The 19586-nt window shown below is 37.6% G+C and overlaps 1 protein-coding gene across 2 annotated transcripts in view; it reads right to left on the bottom strand.

The window, feature by feature from the left end:
• The window catches only part of VPS13A (vacuolar protein sorting 13 homolog A), a 274739-nt gene that overhangs the window by 92739 nt on the left and 162414 nt on the right, over positions 1 to 19586 (bottom strand). For both annotated transcript variants that reach the window (XM_061132455.1, XM_061132456.1), the window contains exons 38-42: positions 18987 to 19204; positions 17957 to 18189; positions 4321 to 4413; positions 3492 to 3848; positions 432 to 533 (exon numbers count right to left, since the gene is read on the bottom strand). In XM_061132455.1, coding sequence (XP_060988438.1) covers positions 432 to 533; positions 3492 to 3848; positions 4321 to 4413; positions 17957 to 18189; positions 18987 to 19204 — 1003 coding nt within the window. The remainder of the gene's footprint in view (positions 1 to 431; positions 534 to 3491; positions 3849 to 4320; positions 4414 to 17956; positions 18190 to 18986; positions 19205 to 19586) is intronic.

Below are 19586 nucleotides of genomic sequence, written 5' to 3'. Positions count from 1 at the left end.
CAACCTACAAGAAAATGCTAGAAATATTTTAAGATGATAGTTTATGAGTGGGGACTTTGCAGCCAGTATTGCATTCCACCTCTTCAAATTTAAAGGTATTATTACTTTATGGAAGTCCTTTAACTTCCACAGTTTTAGTTCTATCATATATTAAAATGAAGTTTAAAACTGTATCTTCTTCAGAAGTTTGTTCTAAGGTTTAAAGAAAAGTAGATTTTTTAAGACAGTGTCTAGAACATAATGTTACACAATATTTATATTAGAGCCCATGAGGCAACAGTCGGCTTTGAAAATTACATTCAGAGGTCAAACAAGGAAGCAAGTGGAAAGGTTCATAATGAAATATCTGAACTCTGTTGTGATTAAAATTAAAGTGTGTGTGATATGGACATCCTCAACATTTGAAAAAAATTTCCAGATATCAAAAATACCTTGATTCCAAGATTCCATGGTCTAAAATCCTCAGTCTGATCAATTTCTAAGGGTTCAAGCAAAGGCTCCCACACACCAAACATTTCATTGTAATAATGTACCTAGAGAGAGAATTTAATTTTTAAATAAAATATTGTGGTATTTTCTAAAATCATCTTCCATGTTGTTCCCCACACCATTCCCTTTGGCTTGCTATTTCTTCTGTATGAAAACCATCAACATGCCATCAGTTTCCTATACATTCTGTCTCAATGATTTCCTCATCTGGCTAATTTTACTCTACTCTTCACAATTTATTCCAGAAAAAAATCTTTTTTAAGTATCTTTCCTTGATTTCCAGGCTGGGTTGAACAGTGAAAACTATGTTCATTACTGGAATTTTAAAAACATGTTCTGTCTACCTCCACTAACTTTTCGAAAGTCTTTGAAATGAAGGGAAATAACATAAAATCCCACTGACGGAGGAGCCTGGAAGGCTGCAGTCCATGGGGTCGCGAAGAGTCAGACATGACTGACAGACTTCACTTTCCCTTTCCACTTTTATGCATTGGAGAAGGAAATGGCAACCCACTCCAGTGTTCTTGCCTGGAGAATCCCAGGGATGGGGTCGCACAGAGTCAGACACGACTGAAGTGACTTAGCAGCAGTAGCAATAAGTATGTACGTATTTCAATTCTCTGAACTTCCTAGACATCTTAGATCAAATTCTCTGCAAAATATAGATAATTCTAGCTAAAATTTGGAAACTTGAAACCTAGTCTATCAGTTCCACCTCTATTAGTATATAACTCTATCATCACAAATATTATAGTGGCTTATAAATTTTCATACTTATTGACTGAAGTAGAATATCAGATTAGTTTCTACTAAACATAAACTAAATACTTTTAAGCAAAGTATCCCTGGGAGGATTCTATGCAGAAAAATTCAGATGCATAATATATGTTGGCTCAAAGTAAGTGTCTTCCATATAACCAAAGATCTCTCACAGAAATGTGAAAGACCCTGGTGGTGTCTCACCAGAGTATGAAGACCTGCATTATATAAATGTATAAAGCATATTCTTCTAATTTTTTATGTCACTATTTCCAAAGAGAAAAGAAATACTCTATTATCACTTTAAGGAAAAAAGGATACTCAATTTTTTAAATTAAGAATTTTACATCTACTCAACAGTCTATGGTATGGACCTAAAAAAAGCAATAGATATTAAGAAGAGGAGGCAAGAATACACATAAGAACTGTACAAAAAAGATCTTCACAATCCACGTAATCACAATGGCGTGATCACTCACCTACAGCCAGACATCCTGGAATATGAAGTCAAGTGGGCCTTAAGAAGCATCACTACAAACAAAGCTAGTGGAGGTGATGGAATTCCAGTATAGCTATTTCAAATCCTAAAAGATGATGCTGTGATAGTGCTGCACTCAATATGCCAACAAATTTGGAAAACTCAGCAGTGGCCACAGGACTGGAAAAGGTCAGTTTTCATTCCAATCGCAAAGAAAGGCAGTGCCAAAGAATGCTCAAACTACTGCACAATTGCACTCATCTCACACGCTAGTAAAGTGATGCTCAAAATTCTCCAAGCCAGGCTTCAACAGTAGGTGAACCGTGAACTTCCAGATGTTCAAGCTGGTTTTAGAAAAGGCAGAGGAACCAGAGATCAAATTGCCAACATCCACTGGATCATCGAGAAAGCAAGAGAGCTCCAGAAAAACATCTATTTCTGTTTTATTGACTATGCCAAAGCCTTTGACTGTGTGGATCACAATAAACTGTGGAAAGAGATGGGAATACCAGACCACCTGACCTGCCTCTTGAGAAATCCGTATGCAGGTCAGGAAGCAACAGTTAGAACTGGACATGGTACAACAGACTGGTTCCATATAGGAAAATGAGTACATCAAGGCTGTATATTGACACTCTGCTTATTTAACTTATATGCAGAGTGCATCATGAGAAATGCTCGGCTGGAGGAAGCACAAGCTGGAATCAAGATTGCTGGGAGAAATATCAATAACCTCAGATATGCAGATGACACCACCCTTATGGCAGAAAGTGAAGAAGAACTAAAGAGCCTCTTGATGAAAGTGAAAGAGGAGAGTGAAAAAGTTGGCTTAAAGCTCAACATTCAAAAAACTAAGATCATGGCATCCAGTTCCATCTCTTCATGGCAAATAGATGGGGAAACAGTGAGAGACTTTATTTTTCTGGGCTCCAAAATCACTGCAGATGGTGACTGCAGCCATGAAATTAAAAGACGCTTGCTCCTTGGAAGGAAAGTTATGACAGACATAGACAGCATATTAAAAAGCAGAGACATTACTTTGCCAACAAAGGTCCATCTAGTCAAGGCTATGGTTTTTCCAGTGGTCATGTACGGATGTGAGAGTTGGACTATAAGGAAGGCTGAGCACTGAAGAATGGATGCTTTTGAACTGTGGTGTTGGAGAAGACTCTTGAGAGTCCCTTGGACTGCAAGGAGATCCAACCAGTCCATCCTAAAGGAGATCAGTCTTGAGTGTTCATTGGAAAGACTAATGCTGAAGGTGAAACTCCAATACTTTGGCCACCTGATGCGAAGAGCTGACTCATTTGTAAAGACCCTGGTGCTGGGAAACATTGAAGGCAGGAGAAGGGGATGACAGAGGATGAGATGGTTGTATGGCATCAGTGATTTAATGGAGATGAGTTTGAGTAGACTCTGGGAGTTGGTGATGGACAGGGAGGCCTGGCGTGCTGTGGTCCATGGGGTCATGAAGAGTCAGACACGACTGAGCAACTGAACTGAACAGCAGTCTATTAATTTAATCAACTTAAGATGAATGAAATCAGTTGAAATATAAACTTAATATGGATATGTACTCTACAAGTAACGTACACATACAAACAACTATATCAAGGGCATAAATACGTACACTTTTTTCTAAAAGTTTGAGAATCAACTTTGTATTTATGATAAACTTAACTTAAATGTTTAAATGAGATTTCCAAAATAGTTCATATGTAGCAGTATTTCTCACATAATCTGGAAAAACACTATATATGCTTACTTCTAGTTCAAGCTGACAGTGGAGATTTATTAAGGAACTCCAGTTTTTGCCTTCCCCTGAGAAACGTGATTTTGCCAAAAGCATAGGTACTGTTCTATGACCAATTCCAGCCTCAAGAACTAGAAAAATAGAATCAATGTTCATTTTTATTATCTCTCCTTTGGGTACCAATTCAGGTGTGTGAGCTGTTTTTACAGCTTCATTTGGTTCTTCAAGAAACCACATATTTAAATCTTTTGTATCCTTCTTTTCCCATAAATGTGCTGTAGAAGAAGCAGTTTCTTTTGGGATGGTTTCCTTGGCAGTATAAAGTGCGGAAGTTATGGTAATCACAGTATTTATGATAACTGGTGAAACCTAAGGAGAAAAATTCAAAATAATAAAAAAAAACTACAAAAATCACTTTCCAAACTATATACTTCAAAGAACATGAAATATATTTGCGAAGGATCAAGAGGAATTAATACTGAAGTAACATTACTACCAAGAAACAGATACAATTTGCTGCCTGCAAAAAATTTTCTTATCATAGCTAATTTCAATAGTTAAAATATTTACATGTTGATATTAAACTGACCAATTTCAACTATCATACTATAAGGAAGCTATCTACAGAAGCAGTCAACTGCCAATAATAAAATACATAAAAACATTCATTATAAAATGTAAATTAAGTATCTTTTTAAAATTATGTGTCAAAAATACTTTTAAACAGCTTCCTTTTGCTTATTTAATGATTAAAATTGTTATAATTGTTTATTTCTAAGTTTTATTGTTTTTTTTCAAAAGGGCACTAAAGATCTGAATGACTGACTACATTATAACTTACCTTCAGTGTCAGGGATTTTACTGATAACTCAAGTACTTGTGGATCTGGACTTATCTGAGTAGCTTGATAGAACAAGTCACAGGGTTGCAAAACCTGTATGAGAAAAATCAATACTATTAACACATTCTTAAAATATTTTTACTTAAAGACTTGTCCAACAATAGATAACTATGCTAAATAAACAAGTTAGTAAAAATAATCTACTTCAAAAACCAGTGAATCAATAAAACATTCCTTTCTTATCCTCTCATTCATTATTTATAATAAACAGAAAGTACTTATATTAGCACCACTGATAACACTGATCAGCACTACTGATTAATACTACTGATAAAGTAAAAGAATTTCTTAAAAACTTGTATTCTGTACTTTATTTTAGAGCAGTCCCTTGGTATCCCTTCGGGACTGGTTCCAGGACACAAACACCTGTCCCCTACCTGCTTCCTCCCACCCATGGCAGATACTAAAATCCAAGAATGCTCAAGTCCTGTGTGTATTGATAAAATGGCACAGTATTCAACAACAATGAAACAAACAGCACATTTTAAAAAATGGCAAGAGAAGTTGAATAGATTTTTTTTCCCCAAAGAAGACAGAAGGCCAACAAGCACATGAAAAGATGTTCAACATCACTATTTATCAGGGAAATGCAAATCAAAACCAAAATAAAATATCACCTCCTATCTGTTGTAATGGCTATTATCAAAAAGGCAGGAAATTAAGAGTTGGAAAGAATGTGAAGGAAAGGGAATCCTCATTCACTAAATGTGGGATTTGTGTAGTTACTGTGGAAAAACAGTATGGAGAGTCCTCAAAAAATTAAGAATAGAGCTATCATATGATTCACCTATTTCACTTCTGGGTATTTATCCAAATAATACAAAAGCACTATTTCAAAAAGATAAACGTCACCCCCATGTTCACTGCAGCATTATCTACAACAGCCAAGATATGAAAACAACCTAGAGTGCCTATCAACAGACGAAAAGATAATGAAAACGTGGAGTGTTTCTATATGTTTGTATGATAATGGAATACTACTCAGGGATAAAAAGGTGAAACCTTACTATCTCCAACAATATGGGAGGACCTTGAGGGGATGATGGACCTAAGAGAAATGAGTCAGATGAAGAAAGACAAATACTGCATGATTTCACTTACATATGTCATATAAAAAATAAAAAAAAAACAAGAAATGAACAAATCAAACAACAACATAGATACAGATAACAGATTGGAAGTTATATAGGGGAAGGAGTGGGGAAAAAAATGGGGTCAAGGGGGTCAACTGTATGGTTACTGGTAAAAACTAAATTTTTGGTGGTGAACATACTGTTGTATATGCAGAAGTAGAAAAATAATACTGTAACAATGAAACTTACATATCGTTATATGTCAACATTATCTCAAGAAATAAAAAGACCAAGTACAGTCAGCCCTCTGTATCCACAGGTTCTGTATTTGTGAATTCAATCACAGATTGAGTGACTAACATAAAAGTTTTATCATGGTATTTTTTTCCATTATAAAAGTAAATGAAATAAGTTAATCTACATAGGACAAACTACAAAAGAAGAAAAAATTATAAATACATTAGACTTGCTAAATAATTCTTACTATAAGTGTAAACTAACTGAATCTTCCCTAACTACAGTGAGCATAAATCTGCAGCCCCTAGTGACTCACACTCCTCCCAAATATAACATATGTTCACCTCCTAAGGATCCTGATAGTCACCTCCCATTATTACAGCATGAAGTCCAAAATCTTGAGAGAGTTAACTCTTATGTAGACTGAAAAGGCGAAAGGGGTCCAGGGCTCTCAAGGAAGAGAAAGGGGCAAATTTTTTTTTTTTAACATTGCTTTGTCTTAGTCACGTAAGACATTTTTTCTTAAACTCTAAGTAGTTGTGACAACAATCTTTAAGACTAAGTTTCTTTAAGCCCAGAGCTAATGATTACACAACAAAACAACTCATCTTGCTCAAGAGTATGTTTTTCCTTAAGTTCTGTACTAATGATTACATAACAACAATGTAGCTTGCTTGAGGACAGGTTTCTCCTTCTTAACAAGAAACTTCTGAGTAATCTTGTTATCTACAGATGTATGTTATAGGAGTGGGTTTGGTAAGACCTTTCCATTGCTACTTCTAATCTTGTTAATTTAAGATATATATTGTATCCCTAGGTCTGAAAAAAGTATATAAGGCATTGATAAGACTTCCATAAGAAATCTGTATACAGGTCAAGAAGCAACAATTAGAATTGGACATGGAACAACAGAAGGGTTCCAAATCAGGAAAGGAGTATGTCAAGGCTGTTTATTGTCACCCTGCTTATTTAACTTATACGCAGAGTACATCCTGTGAAATGCCAAGCTGGATGAAGCACAGGCTGGAATCAAGATTGCCAGGAGAAATATCAATAACCTCAGACATGCAGATGACACCACCCTTATGGCAGAACGTGAAGAGGAACTAAAGAGCCTCTTGATGAAAGTGAAAGAGGAGGGTGAAAAAGTTGGCTTAAAACTCAACATTCAGAAAACTAAGATCATGGCATCTGGTCCCAACACTTCACGGCAAATAAATGGGGAAACAATGGAAACAGTGAGAGACTTTATTTTGGGGGGGCTCCAAAATCACTGCAGATGGTGACTGCAGCCATGAAATTAAAAGACACTTCCTCCTTGGAAGAAAAGCTATGACCACCCTAGACAGCATATTAAAAAGCAGAGACATTACTTTGCCAACAAAGGTCCATCTAGTCAAAGCTATGGTTTTTCCAGTAGTCACACATGGATGTGACAGTTGGACCGTAAAGAAAGCTGAGTGCCGAAGAACTGACGTTTTCAAACTGTGGTGTTGGAGAAGACTCTTGAGAGTCCCTTGGACTACAAGGAGATCCAACCAGTCCATCCTAAAGGAAATCAGTCCTGAATATTCATTGGAAGGACCGATGCTGAAGCTGAAACTGCAATACTGTGACTGCCTGATGCAAAGAATGGACTCATTGGAAAAGATCCTGATGCTGGGCAAGATAGAAGACTAGAGGAGAAAAGGATGACAGAGGATGAGATGATGGGATGGCATCACTGACTTGATGGATATGAGTTTGAGCAAGCTCTGGGAGTTGATGATGGACAGGGAAGCCTGGTGCGCTGCTGTCCACGGGGTCACAAAGAGTTGGACACGACTGAGCGACGGAACTGAACACTAGCAAGTGGGGCACTCTCCGTCCCATTTCTGATATCTGTGTCAGAAGCTTTCTCTTTTTCACTGAATAAAAAGTCTGCCACACAAAAGCTCTGAGTGATCAAGCCTGGTCCCTGGTGCTGAAGCTAAATCTTCTTCAGAGATCACAAATCGCAAATTCTTCACTATCAATTTCATCACATCACGTAATTTTAGTTCATCTATATCTCTCATTAATTCAAAATTCTAAAATCTTATCTCTCAATTAGCTCAAAGTCTAAAATCTAAATCAGGTCCAGATGATGATGAAGTTCTTAGGTATAATCTATTAAGTACAATTGCTGGGGCACAACTTCTTTTAAAACTGAAACTGAGTTCCTGGTTCCCATCACTCCCAAAATAGAATGGTGGGACAGATAGAAGATAACAATTACAGACATTTCAATTCATAGAGAAGGTAAAATGGAGTCACTAGTCCAAAGCAGTTCTGAATAACAGTCAAGTAAATGAGTTTCCTGATTAGATTTCAAAGGCTAGGAATAATTCTCTGTGGCTCTGAACTTCACTCCAAGTCATTCTTCCTCTTTTTTCACAACAGGTAGCATAAAACTGCAGCTGAGCAGTTTTATTATTCTGCATCTTGCCAGGATTTGGGACGGTGCAAGAGTCTCTCATCATTTTGTACTTTTTGTCTCTCTCATGCCATGATGGTAGTGTTTCTTGCTAAAATAATTTTCTCAAGAACTTTGAGGGCCTTCTATAGATTTCACGAAATTTCATTCCATTAGACAAATGTTGCATTCATGGATCTTTTTTATATAACAATGGCCTCGTGCTAATAAAGTTAAGGGGTTTCTAAGGCCTTCTGGTTTCACTGAGATCAGCGAAATAGACATTAATCTCTTGAAAGGGCTCCTTGTATGACTGAATATTCTGTAATTTTTAAACCTGAGGTTCAGCAAAAGGTTATACAATAACACATTCTTTTCTCTATCTTATATTTTTGGTAGTCATTTCTGACTTGAAGCATCTTATGCCAAGCCACTCTAGTGACTCCTCTATCCCAGTTTAACAAGCTAATACTTAAATGTTCCTGCATTTATTCATCAGCAAAAATGTCATTTCTACTAAGAAGTCCCTCTCACCTACTACTGCAGAACAGTTAAGACTATTCTATTAAAGAATCTTAATTAGCAAACAGAATATAAGAGCAAACTAAGATAGCCTCAAATTTAGGGCTAACCCATAAATGTTACCTGGCATGCCATGGGAGAACTATCAATGTAATTTATAATAAGAGTAATAAGAACTATTTCAGCTTTTTCAACAGATGACAGTGAGCACTCAATAAAATTCCACACTTATTTACAACTAAGATAATTTCAAAATTAGATAGGGAATATTTCTCAACACAATAGAAGTTTTAACTTAAGTTCACAAGCAAGTGTTTCCCTTATATGGATGCCCAGCTAAAGGTCTCCTTTCTTTAGTCTTCCACTCCCATCTGAAGGAAGAAACTTGTGACCAAGCAATAATCCACCTACAAGTTGAAAAGTCATATTTTAAAAGCCTGCTTGATGTAAAAGAATGAAACTGGAACATTCCATAAAACTATACAAAAAAATTAACTCAAAATAGATTAAAGACCTAAATGTAACCTATAAAACTCTCAAAGAAAAACATAGGCAGAACTCTTTACTATAAATTGCAAAAATTTTTTTTTTTTGGATCTCTCTCCTAAAGCAAAGGAAATAAAAGCAAACACAGACCTAATGAAACTTAAAGGCTTTGGTACAGCAAAGGAAACCACTGACAAAGTGAAAAGACAACCTACTGAATGGGAGAAAATAATTACAAGTGGTATGATTAATAAGGGTTAATATACAAAATACAGAAACAGCTCGGCAAGATTACACAGAAGAACTGTACAAAAAAGATCTTCATGACCCAGATAATCATGATGGTGTGATCACTCACTTAGAGCCAGACATCCTGGAATGTGAAGTCAAATAGGCCTTAGGAAGCACCATTACAAACAAAGCTAGTGGAGGTGATGGAATTCCAGTTGAGTTATTTCAAATCCTGAAAGATGATGCTGTGAAAGTGCTGCACTCATTATGCCAACAAATTTGGAAAACTCAGCAGTGGCCACAGGACTGGAAAAGGTCAGTTTTCATTCCAATCGCAAAGAAAGGCAGTGCCAAAGAATGCTCAAACTACTGCACAATTGCACTCATCTCACACGCTAGTAAAGTGATGCTCAAAATTCTCCAAGCCAGGCTTCAACAGTAGGTGAACCGTGAACTTCCAGATGTTCAAGCTGGTTTTAGAAAAGGCAGAGGAACCAGAGATCAAATTGCCAACATCCACTGGATCATTGAGAAAGCAACAGAGCTCCAGAAAAACATCTATTTCTGCTTTATTGACTATATCAAAGCCTTTGACTGTGTGGATCACAATAAACTGTGGAAAGAGATGGGAATACCAGACCACCTGACCTGCCTCTTGAGAAACCTGTATGCAGGTCAGGAAGCAACAGTTAGAACTGGACATGGTACAACAGACTGGTTCCAAACAGGAAAAGGAGTACGTCAAGGCTGTATACTGTCATCCTGCTTATTTAACTTACATGCAGCATACATCATGCGAAATGCTCTGCTGGAGGAAGCACAAGCTGGAATCAAGATTGTCGGCAGAAATATCAATAACCTCAGGTATGCAGATGACACCACCCTTATGGCAGAAAGTGAAGAAGAACTAAAGAGCCTCTTGATGAAAGTGAAAGAGGAGAGTGAAAAAGTTGGCTTAAAGCTCAACATTCAAAAAACTAAGATCATGGCATCCAGTCCCATCACTTCATGGCAAATAGATGGGGAAACAGTGGAAACAGTGAGAGACTTTATTTTCTTGGGCACCAAAATCACTGTGAACAGTGACTGCAGCCATGAAATTAAAAGACACTTACTCCTTGGAAGGAAAGTTATGACGAACCTAGACAGAATATTGAAAAGCAGAGACATTACTTTGCCAACAAAGGTCCATCTAGCCAAGGCTATGGTTTTTCCAGTGGTCATGTATGGATGTGAGAGTTGGACTATAAAGAAAGATGAGCACCGAAGAATTGATGCTTTTGAACTGTGGTGTTGGAGAAGACCCTTGAGAGTCCCTTGGACTGCAAGGGGATCCAACCAGTCCATCCTAAAGGAGATCAGTCCTGGGTGTTCATTGGAGGGACTGATGTTGAAGCTGAAACTACAATACCTGATGCGGAGAGCTGAGTCATTTGAAAAGACCCTGATGCTGGGAAAGATTGAGGGCAGGAGGAGAATGGGACGACAGAGGATGAGATGGTTGGATGGCATCACCGACTCAATGGACATGGGTTTTAGTGGACTCCGGGAGTTGGTGATGGACAGGGAGGCCTGGCATGCTGCAGTTCATGGGGTCACAAAGAGTCAGACACAACTGAGTGACTGAACTGAACATACAACTCAACATCATTTTTGTATTTTTACCAAACGCTCCAATTAAAGATAGGCAGTAGAACTAAACAGACATTTTTCCAAAGAGGACATGCAGATGACCAACAGGCACATGAGATGATGTTCAACAATGCTAATCATTAGAGAGATGCAAATCAAAACCACAATTAGCTATCACCTCACACCTGTCAGAATGGCTATCGTTAAAAAAACAAGCGCTGGCAAGCGTGTAGAGAAAAGGGAACCCATTGTTAAAGTAGTCTTTACTGTCAGGATGGACATAGGATAGACAAATGACAGATCAGTAAATAAAACAAGATTTCTGCAGCAAATATAAAAACAAAAACTTTCCATGAATAAATAATAGCTTTGGTTGTTAAAGCTACTTACATATGGAGCCACCAAATGCTTAACAAACTAAGGATTGCCAAGGAGACCAATACCTGGTATATAGAAGTTTTTTAGTATTAAAACTGCTGAAATAACCTCCAAGTAATAAGCTCAACAGAAACTAAGCCGTGACAACAGTGTTTATCCTGAAAAAGACAACATTCACTTTATATATGTTTACAGTGGATAATGGTTAAAAAAAGAGAGCTAGAGCCATGTGAGAAAATGCGAATAATGTTCTTTCAAGAGAGCAAAATCAAAGACTCCAACATGGGCTATCCAAGGAATTTACTCCATTGCTGGAGTTTCAAGTTTTCACAATTCAATTCAGCAGGATATTTCAATTGCTATGAAGCAGTGACTACAAAGTGTTTCCTATTCTTTCTTTTTCTGAATGGGTTTTTGAACGTCAAGTTTTCAGTCTTTGTACCACTGTTAAACTAGTAACTGTGTATACTGCTGAAGTGTGCGTCTGTCGAAAAGTGGTAACTTGTCTATTAGTTAATATATTGCCAAACCGAAAGAAGTCATATGCAGACGCAAAAAAGCAAACTATCATCTAGGAGGAGGGACAAGATGATGGAGGATTGGGAGGATGTGGAGTACATCTCTCTCCATGGATACATCAGGAATACACCTTCAGACACAGAAGTGCATGCAGAACACCAGCTAAGGGCGGACAGGAGTATCTGACCAGAGGAAAAGAATATAGAACCATCCAAAACTCGGTAGGACAAAGGAACTAGGGGGAAAAACAGGAGTGTTCATAGGACTGGACCTCCCCTTGGAGCGTGGGGGAACTGAAGCAGGGGTCCGATCCCCACATCAGGGCAATTGTCTGAGTCAGAGGAGAAACATGTAAGGCTGAGAGTGAAAACAGCTGATCTGTGGCAGCCTAAATGGAATGAGAATCAGACAGTCCTTGCCGCAGCCAAACATAATCTGGGCAGGGACGCAGGTCCCAAGAAAGGAGCAGCAGCTGGGAGCTGGGGTTTACAGACTGTGGAGCAAGCCCAGCGTGAGGGCTCTGCTGACTGTGGAGAGACAGATGTAGGCGATGTGAGGGAGGAGACTGTGGTGGGAAATGCCTGTGGAGGAAAGCCAGGCAGCCATGGAGGCCAAGGTGACACTGCTGAGTCACGCACGGGGGGTGGAGCATCACCATAGCCTCTCTCCCCCCACGCGCCAGCATCGGCCCCCGAACAACAGAAAGGCTGGCCCATCAACACCTGACACGCTGCACTGCAGAGGAGGACCCCGCCCAGGGTGCCCCTTAAGTGCCTGAAATGCCCATCTGTGGGCAGGACCCCAGTCAGGGGGCCCTCTAAGTGCCTGAACGGGCAGAGCTACGGGGAAAAACTGGCCTAAGAGGCCTTCTGATTGCCAGTTACAAGAGGCTCAGAAAAAGACGGATAGGGCCATAACTCCTGTGGCGGAGGCAGTCCGTGTCCCTGCACACTTGGCGCCGCCAGGGTCCCCGCAAGCCAAGCAGCTGCGCCACCTTCTCGTTCAGTTCTCACTGGGGCAGAGCAGCCACACGCAAAAAAAAGTCTTGCATCTATGCACGCAGGGTCGCTTCAGTTGTGTCCAGCTCTTTGCGAACCTGCAGACTGTGGCCTGCCAGGCTTCTGTCAGGGGATTCTCCAGGCAAGAACACTGGAGCGTACTGGCCAATACTGGCCGGCATACCCTCCTAGAGCACTGTATTTCCTGCTGCCCTAGACACCGACTCCCCTGAGTACCTGGTGCTGCCAGAACCCCTGCGACCCAAGCAGCTGCAGCACCTCCACCCCTGGCCCTCACCGGGCAAACCCAAGCCCTCCAGGGCAGCCCCAGGAGCAAACCCCAATGGACGACCCATATGCAGAGATGGAAATAAAACCACAACTGAAACCCAGGGGCAGTGTGGCGAAGGAAGAAGACCCAAAACCTTCCCACCAGCTGTATAAGCTGCAGATTAAATCCACACGATCAACTGAGCAGACTGTGCGTCTATGGAATATACAAAAGGTCACTGAGAGCTCCCACAAAAGAAAACACACTAGTTCACATAGCTGTGGACACTGGAAGGAAGAACACACAGGAGCAGGATCAGATTAGAATCTGAGCTGCCCTCACAGCAGGTCCAGAGACCAGCACAGTGTTGGAGGGCATAAAAGGGAGGTGAGGTGGACTGCAACCTCCAGCAAGGGAAAGGACTCTGACAGCAGTGACTCAAGAAAAACATTTATTATTCTTATGGTTTGACTTGTCCTGTAGATTCCTTTGGATTTTTTTCTTTTTTTTGCCCCTCTGTTGTAGTTGTCAATTTTTTGGCACTATGAAATCTAATTAAGTTTTTGAATTTTTTTTTTTCTCCTCAGTCACATTTTTTATTGTTGTTATAAACCTGTGTCTCTACACTGGGCTTTTGCAGTTCTGGGGAGTTTTCCTTTTTCTTTTTTTAATTTTAAAGTTTTTAAACCTATTATTATTTTTTATACATTTATTCCTTTGTTTGATTTTCATACTGTTCCTTTCCCCTTCCAGATAATCTTTAACGTATATAAGTCTTCTTTATCTACCTGTATTTAACTTTGCATATCTATTCTTTCTTTCCTTTCCTCTCAAACATTTGTTAGTTTTATTTTCATAGCTTTATTCCCCAACTTGCGTCTTCCTTTAGTTTCGTTTTCCAGTTTCTGTTTTATTTAGTTTTGTTCTTAACTGGTAGATACAACTCTTGATTTCTTTTGTTCACTGGGTCAATCTATGTACTTTATTTTTGTTGGACTGTTTTGATTTTGCTTATGGGTGTATACGCATAAGTGTATATTCAGTCACACTTCTTATTGGTGTTATAAACCTCTGACTCTGTGTTGGGATTTTGCAGTTCTGTGTTTTCTTTTTTTCTTTCTTCTTCCTTTATGTCTTTTTCTTCTTTGCTCTTTTTTATAATTTTAATGTTTTAAACCTATTATTTTTTTCTCTACATTTATTTCTTTGTTTGCCTTTCCTACTGTTCTTTTCCCCCTGCAATTAACCTTTAATGTATATAAATCTTCATCTACCTGTATTTAACTTTGCATATCTGTTCTTTCTTTCCTTTCCTCTCAATATATGTGTTAGTTTTGTTTTCATTGCTTTATTGCGCAATTGGCACCTTGCTTTAGTTCTGTTTTCCAGTTTATGCTTTAGTTAGTTTTGTTCTTAACAGGTAAATATAATTTTTGATTTCCTTTGTTTGCCCGGTCAATCACTGTACTTTATTTTTGTTGGACTGTTTTGACTTTGCTTATGGGTGTATATGTATATTGCATCATTTTAATTATTATTTGCCTGATTTTGTAACTGCCATTTGTCTGGGGTTCATCTTTGGTTTCTTGTTTTTGGGTATTTGTTTTTAATCTCACTTAATGCCATAACAAAGCACTTGTGGAATCTTCCTTCCTGACCAGGGATCAAGCCCTGAGCCTTTGGACTGGGAACACTGACTCCAAGACCCTAGACTACCAGAGAACTAACCCTAGAGAGTATCAAATAATGAGAACTCACACAAAGGAAACCACTTGAGTACAAGACCTGGCATCACCCAGCCACAAGTAACACCCTGTGCAGGATGCCTCATCTAAACAACAAACAAAAAAATATATACGCAATCACCAGCAGACAGGATGACCACCTCACTCACCCTTGCCCATCAGAGGAAAAACAAACAAACAAACAAAAACTCATTATGAATCTCAGCCTATAGGAAGGTTACACAAACCACTGCACCAAACATAGGAGGCCAGAAACCAAAAGGAAGAAAGAATTCAACCTTGTACCCTGGGAAAAGACCACAAACATAGTAAGTTAAAAAAAAATATAACGAAGATTGGCTGAATGGATACAAAAACAAGATCCATATATATGCTGTCTATAAGAAAACTACTTCACACCTAAAAACACATATAAACTGAAAGAGAGAGGATGGAAAAATATACTCCATGCAAATGGAAAGCAGAAGAAAGCTGCAGTAGCAATCCTCATATCAGACAAAATAGACCTTAAAATAAATATGATTACAAGAGATAAAGAAGGATGCTACATAATGATCAGGGGATCAACCCAAGAGGAAGACATAACAATTGTAAATATCTATGCACCCAACATAGGACCACCTTAATACATAAGACAAACACTAACAGACATAAAAGGAGAAATTGACAGTAACACAGTAGTAATAGGAGACTTTAACACCCGACTCCCACCAATGGACAGATCCTCAAAACTGAAAATTAAAAAGAAACACAAGTCTTAAATGATATATTAGGTGAGATGGACCTCATTGATATCCTCAGGACATTCCATCCAAATGCAGAAGAATACACCTTCTTCTCAAGTGCACATGGAACATTCTCCAGGATAGACCACATCTTGGGTCAGAAATCAAACCTCAGTTAAGAAAACTGAAACCATATCAAGCATCTTCTCTGATCGCAATGCTATGAGACTAGATATCAATTACAAGAAAAAAAACTGTAAGAAAAACAAACACATGGAGATTAAACAATACGTTTCTAAATAACCAATAGGTTATTGAAGAAATCAAAAAGGAAATCAAAAAATTTCTAGAAACAAATGACAATGTAAACATGATGACTCTAAAACCTAATGGGATGCAGCAAAAGCAGTCCTAAGAGGGATGTTTATAGCAATACAATCCTCAAGAAACAAGAAAAATACCAAATAGACAACCTAACTTTACACCTAAAACAACTGGAAAAAGAAGAACAAAAAAACCCCAAAATTAGTAGAAGGAAAGAAATAATAAAGGTCCAAGCAGAAATAAATGAAAAAGAAATGACAGAAATAACAGTAAAGATTAATAAAACGAAAAGCTGGTTCTTTGAGAAGATAAACAAAATTCACAAACCATTAACCAGACTCAATAAGAAAAAAAAGAGAGAAGAATCAAATGAACAAAATTAGAAAAACAAAGCAGAGGTTACAACAGACAATGCAAAAATACTAATGATTATAAGAGACTATTATGAACGATATGTAAACAAAAAATTTCACAATTCATATGGAAACACAAAAGACCCTGAATAGCCAAAGCAGTCTTGAGAAAGAAGAATGGAGCTGGAGAAATCAACCTTCCTGACTTCAGATTATACTACAAAGCTACAGGCATCAGGACAGTATGGTACTGGCACAAAAACAGAAATATAGACCAATGGAACAAGATAGAAAGCCCAGAAATAAATCCGTGCACCTATGGGTATCTTAGTTTTGACAAAGGAGGCAAGAATATACAATGGTGCAAAGACAGCCTCTTCAATAAATGGTGCTGGGAAAACTGGACAGCTACATGTAAAAGAATTAAATTACAACACTTCCTAACACCATACACAAAGATAAACTCAAAATGGTGAAAAGACAACCTTCAGAATGGGAGAAAATAAAAACAAATGAAACAACTGACAAAGGATTAGTTTCCAAAATATACAAGCAGCTCATACAACTCAATACTGGAGAAACAAACAACCCAGTCAAAAAGTGGGAAAAAGACCTAAACAGACATTTCTCCAAAGAAGACATACAGATGGCTAACAAACACATGAAAAGATGCTCAACATCACTCATTATTAGAGAAATACAAATCAAAACTACAATGAGGTATCACCTCACACAGGTCAGAAGGGCCATCATCAAAAAGTCTACAAACAATAAATGCTGGAGAGGGTGTGGAGAAAATGGAATGCTCTTGCACTGTTGGTGGGAATGTAAATGAATACAGCCACTATGGAAGACGGTATGGAGATTCCTTAAAAAACTAGGAATAGAACCACCATATGACCCAGCAATCCCACTCCTAGGCACATACCCTGAGGAAACCAAAACTGAAAAAGACACATGGATCCCACTGCTCACTGCAGCGCTATTTACAACAGCTAGAACATGGAAGCAACCTAGATGTCCATCGAGAGATGAAAAGATAAAGAAGTTGTGGTACATTTTCATAAGTGTTTTATAAGAGTACTAGGAGTCAGATAACTTGAAAAGATGTCTTTGAAGAAACAAATTTTAATCAGTTATGAAGAGGAGGAAGGCCAAGAGGATACTAGAAAATAAAATACAAATGTGAACTATGTCAAAGCATATGACTGACGGTTCAAATAAGCCATATGGAGAAAAGCAAATAACATATCTGGGAAAAATAGGTCTAGATGGGAGAAAAAATTAAAAATAATAAAACTTAAACAACACAACAAACAATTGGTAGAAAGTCTTAACTGCCTAAAAGCAGTGTGGAATTGACATGGAAAGAAAATCAGAGTAAAATCTTCACTGAGAAGTATTTAGATTAAAATCAAATTCTTAGTGTGACTATTCCCATAAATACACAAAACAATGAGAAACAAATGGAAAAAATGAAAAGAGACTTTAAAAGCTGGTGCAGTAATAATCTAAATTAGGCTCTGCGAGACAAAAGAAAAGTATTTTATACAATAAGGTTGGAGAGTATGTAGCCACTTTCCTAAAGTGATACATGCTAAATATAAAACAGTTTACAATTAAGCTGACAAGTAAATAGAAAACTCACAGTAGTGATTTTTCCTTTTCTCTTGACTGGAAGAAATGGGCATGCTTTCACTTGGAGATCTTTAATGGCAGCAGTCATTCTATCATTTTCAAAGTCACCTAGCCAATATATTTCACACTGTGTTGTAATGACTAAGGCAGGAGCATCATTTCTTGTCATATCAGCGACAAACACAATTTCAGGATTTTTAATAGTGATATTCACTTCCCACTTTTCTGATTGCAGTTTAGGTACTAAAATAAAAACACACATAATGTCTTAAAATAGCTATAAATCTTTCTTATATTATGAAAAATTATTTATAGGAAAATGATATCTCCATGTGAAGTAAAAAGCAAAATAAAAATACTTAGATTCCAAAAGAATTTACTGCAACTCTCCTAGAACTCATAGCCATTAGAATATTTTAAATGTGAGGGGGAATCTCTACTATTTAATGGCAGAGCTAAAAATATAGTTTCTAACTCTTGGCTTGACACTCTTTCTACTATACTACAAGGAATGAAATATATAAAAGATAACAGAAAATTATAAATGTAACAAGAATAAAATAACTTTAGGGACTTCTCTGCGGGGTCCGGTAGGTAAGACTCCGCACTTTCACTGCTGGGGGAACGAGTTCAATCCCTGATTGAGTGGCCTGGCCAGAAAGCAAAAATAAACATATAAATAAAAGACAAGGTTAAGTTAAAATACTATATGAAATATTATATAAAATACTATATGAAAAGGAATCATTGTTTCATTGTTTCCTTCCAAGAAAATCTTTCAAATTATTGTCTTCAAAGAAGTACAATTACTTATTTTAACATGGGTCTCATTATTTTTGAGCCCAGTATCTACTTATGCCTTGAAAAATACAGGAACTGTCTATCTTATCAGAAAACATTTAAATTTTCCTCTTACCTCTGAAAAATAAAGATTTCTAATTTATTGATCCACTTAACCTCATCATCTAGAAGGATAATCAAGCTAACTATTATTATAGCACTTCAGTAACAGATATGAAATATTTTAGCCAATAACTAACCTTCTTCCTTAGCAGACCATGTTTGAACACTGGTTTCCACAGCAGTGCCTGTAGTGTAGGCCTCAAGAAAGACATTTGCAACTGTCAGCAGAAATTCCACACTTGCACAAATATACATTTCTTGAAGGACTATATCAGCGACCCAACCATCTCGGATTCTCCTATACCTTACATCCATCATGTCCTTTTTGTCAAACCCAACTGTCAGTCCTATCATTCTGAAAAACACAATCACAATTCCTATGAGCATCCTGCACATAATCAAACATACCAGTAAAACTCAAAGGTCTCTCATTGCTTTCACTGAAAGTTAGCCAACGTTCTGAAGTCACTTGGTAAGATAAGAGAAATAATAAATTTACAGACTTCAGGAGCACAACTGTTTCACAATATAGGAAGTATATCCTTAAGAAATCATCAGAATTTTGAATCTCAGCATATTTTTTCCACAAATTTTCATATATTACCCATTACAAGTGTATGGATTCAAAATTCAGATAATAGAGATTAATTTAAAACCAATTTAATTACACTGATTATTTCTATTTAACCATTTTTTTCTATTCAACCATTCAGCAAGAACAGCACATAAACAGGGCA

The sequence above is a fragment of the Dama dama genome, chromosome 29 (genome assembly GCF_033118175.1).
Source record: "Dama dama isolate Ldn47 chromosome 29, ASM3311817v1, whole genome shotgun sequence".
Classification (NCBI taxonomy): domain Eukaryota; kingdom Metazoa; phylum Chordata; class Mammalia; order Artiodactyla; family Cervidae; genus Dama; species Dama dama.
The sequence above is the reverse complement of the archived record's forward strand: the minus strand, read 5'-3'. Positions and strand labels throughout refer to the sequence as shown.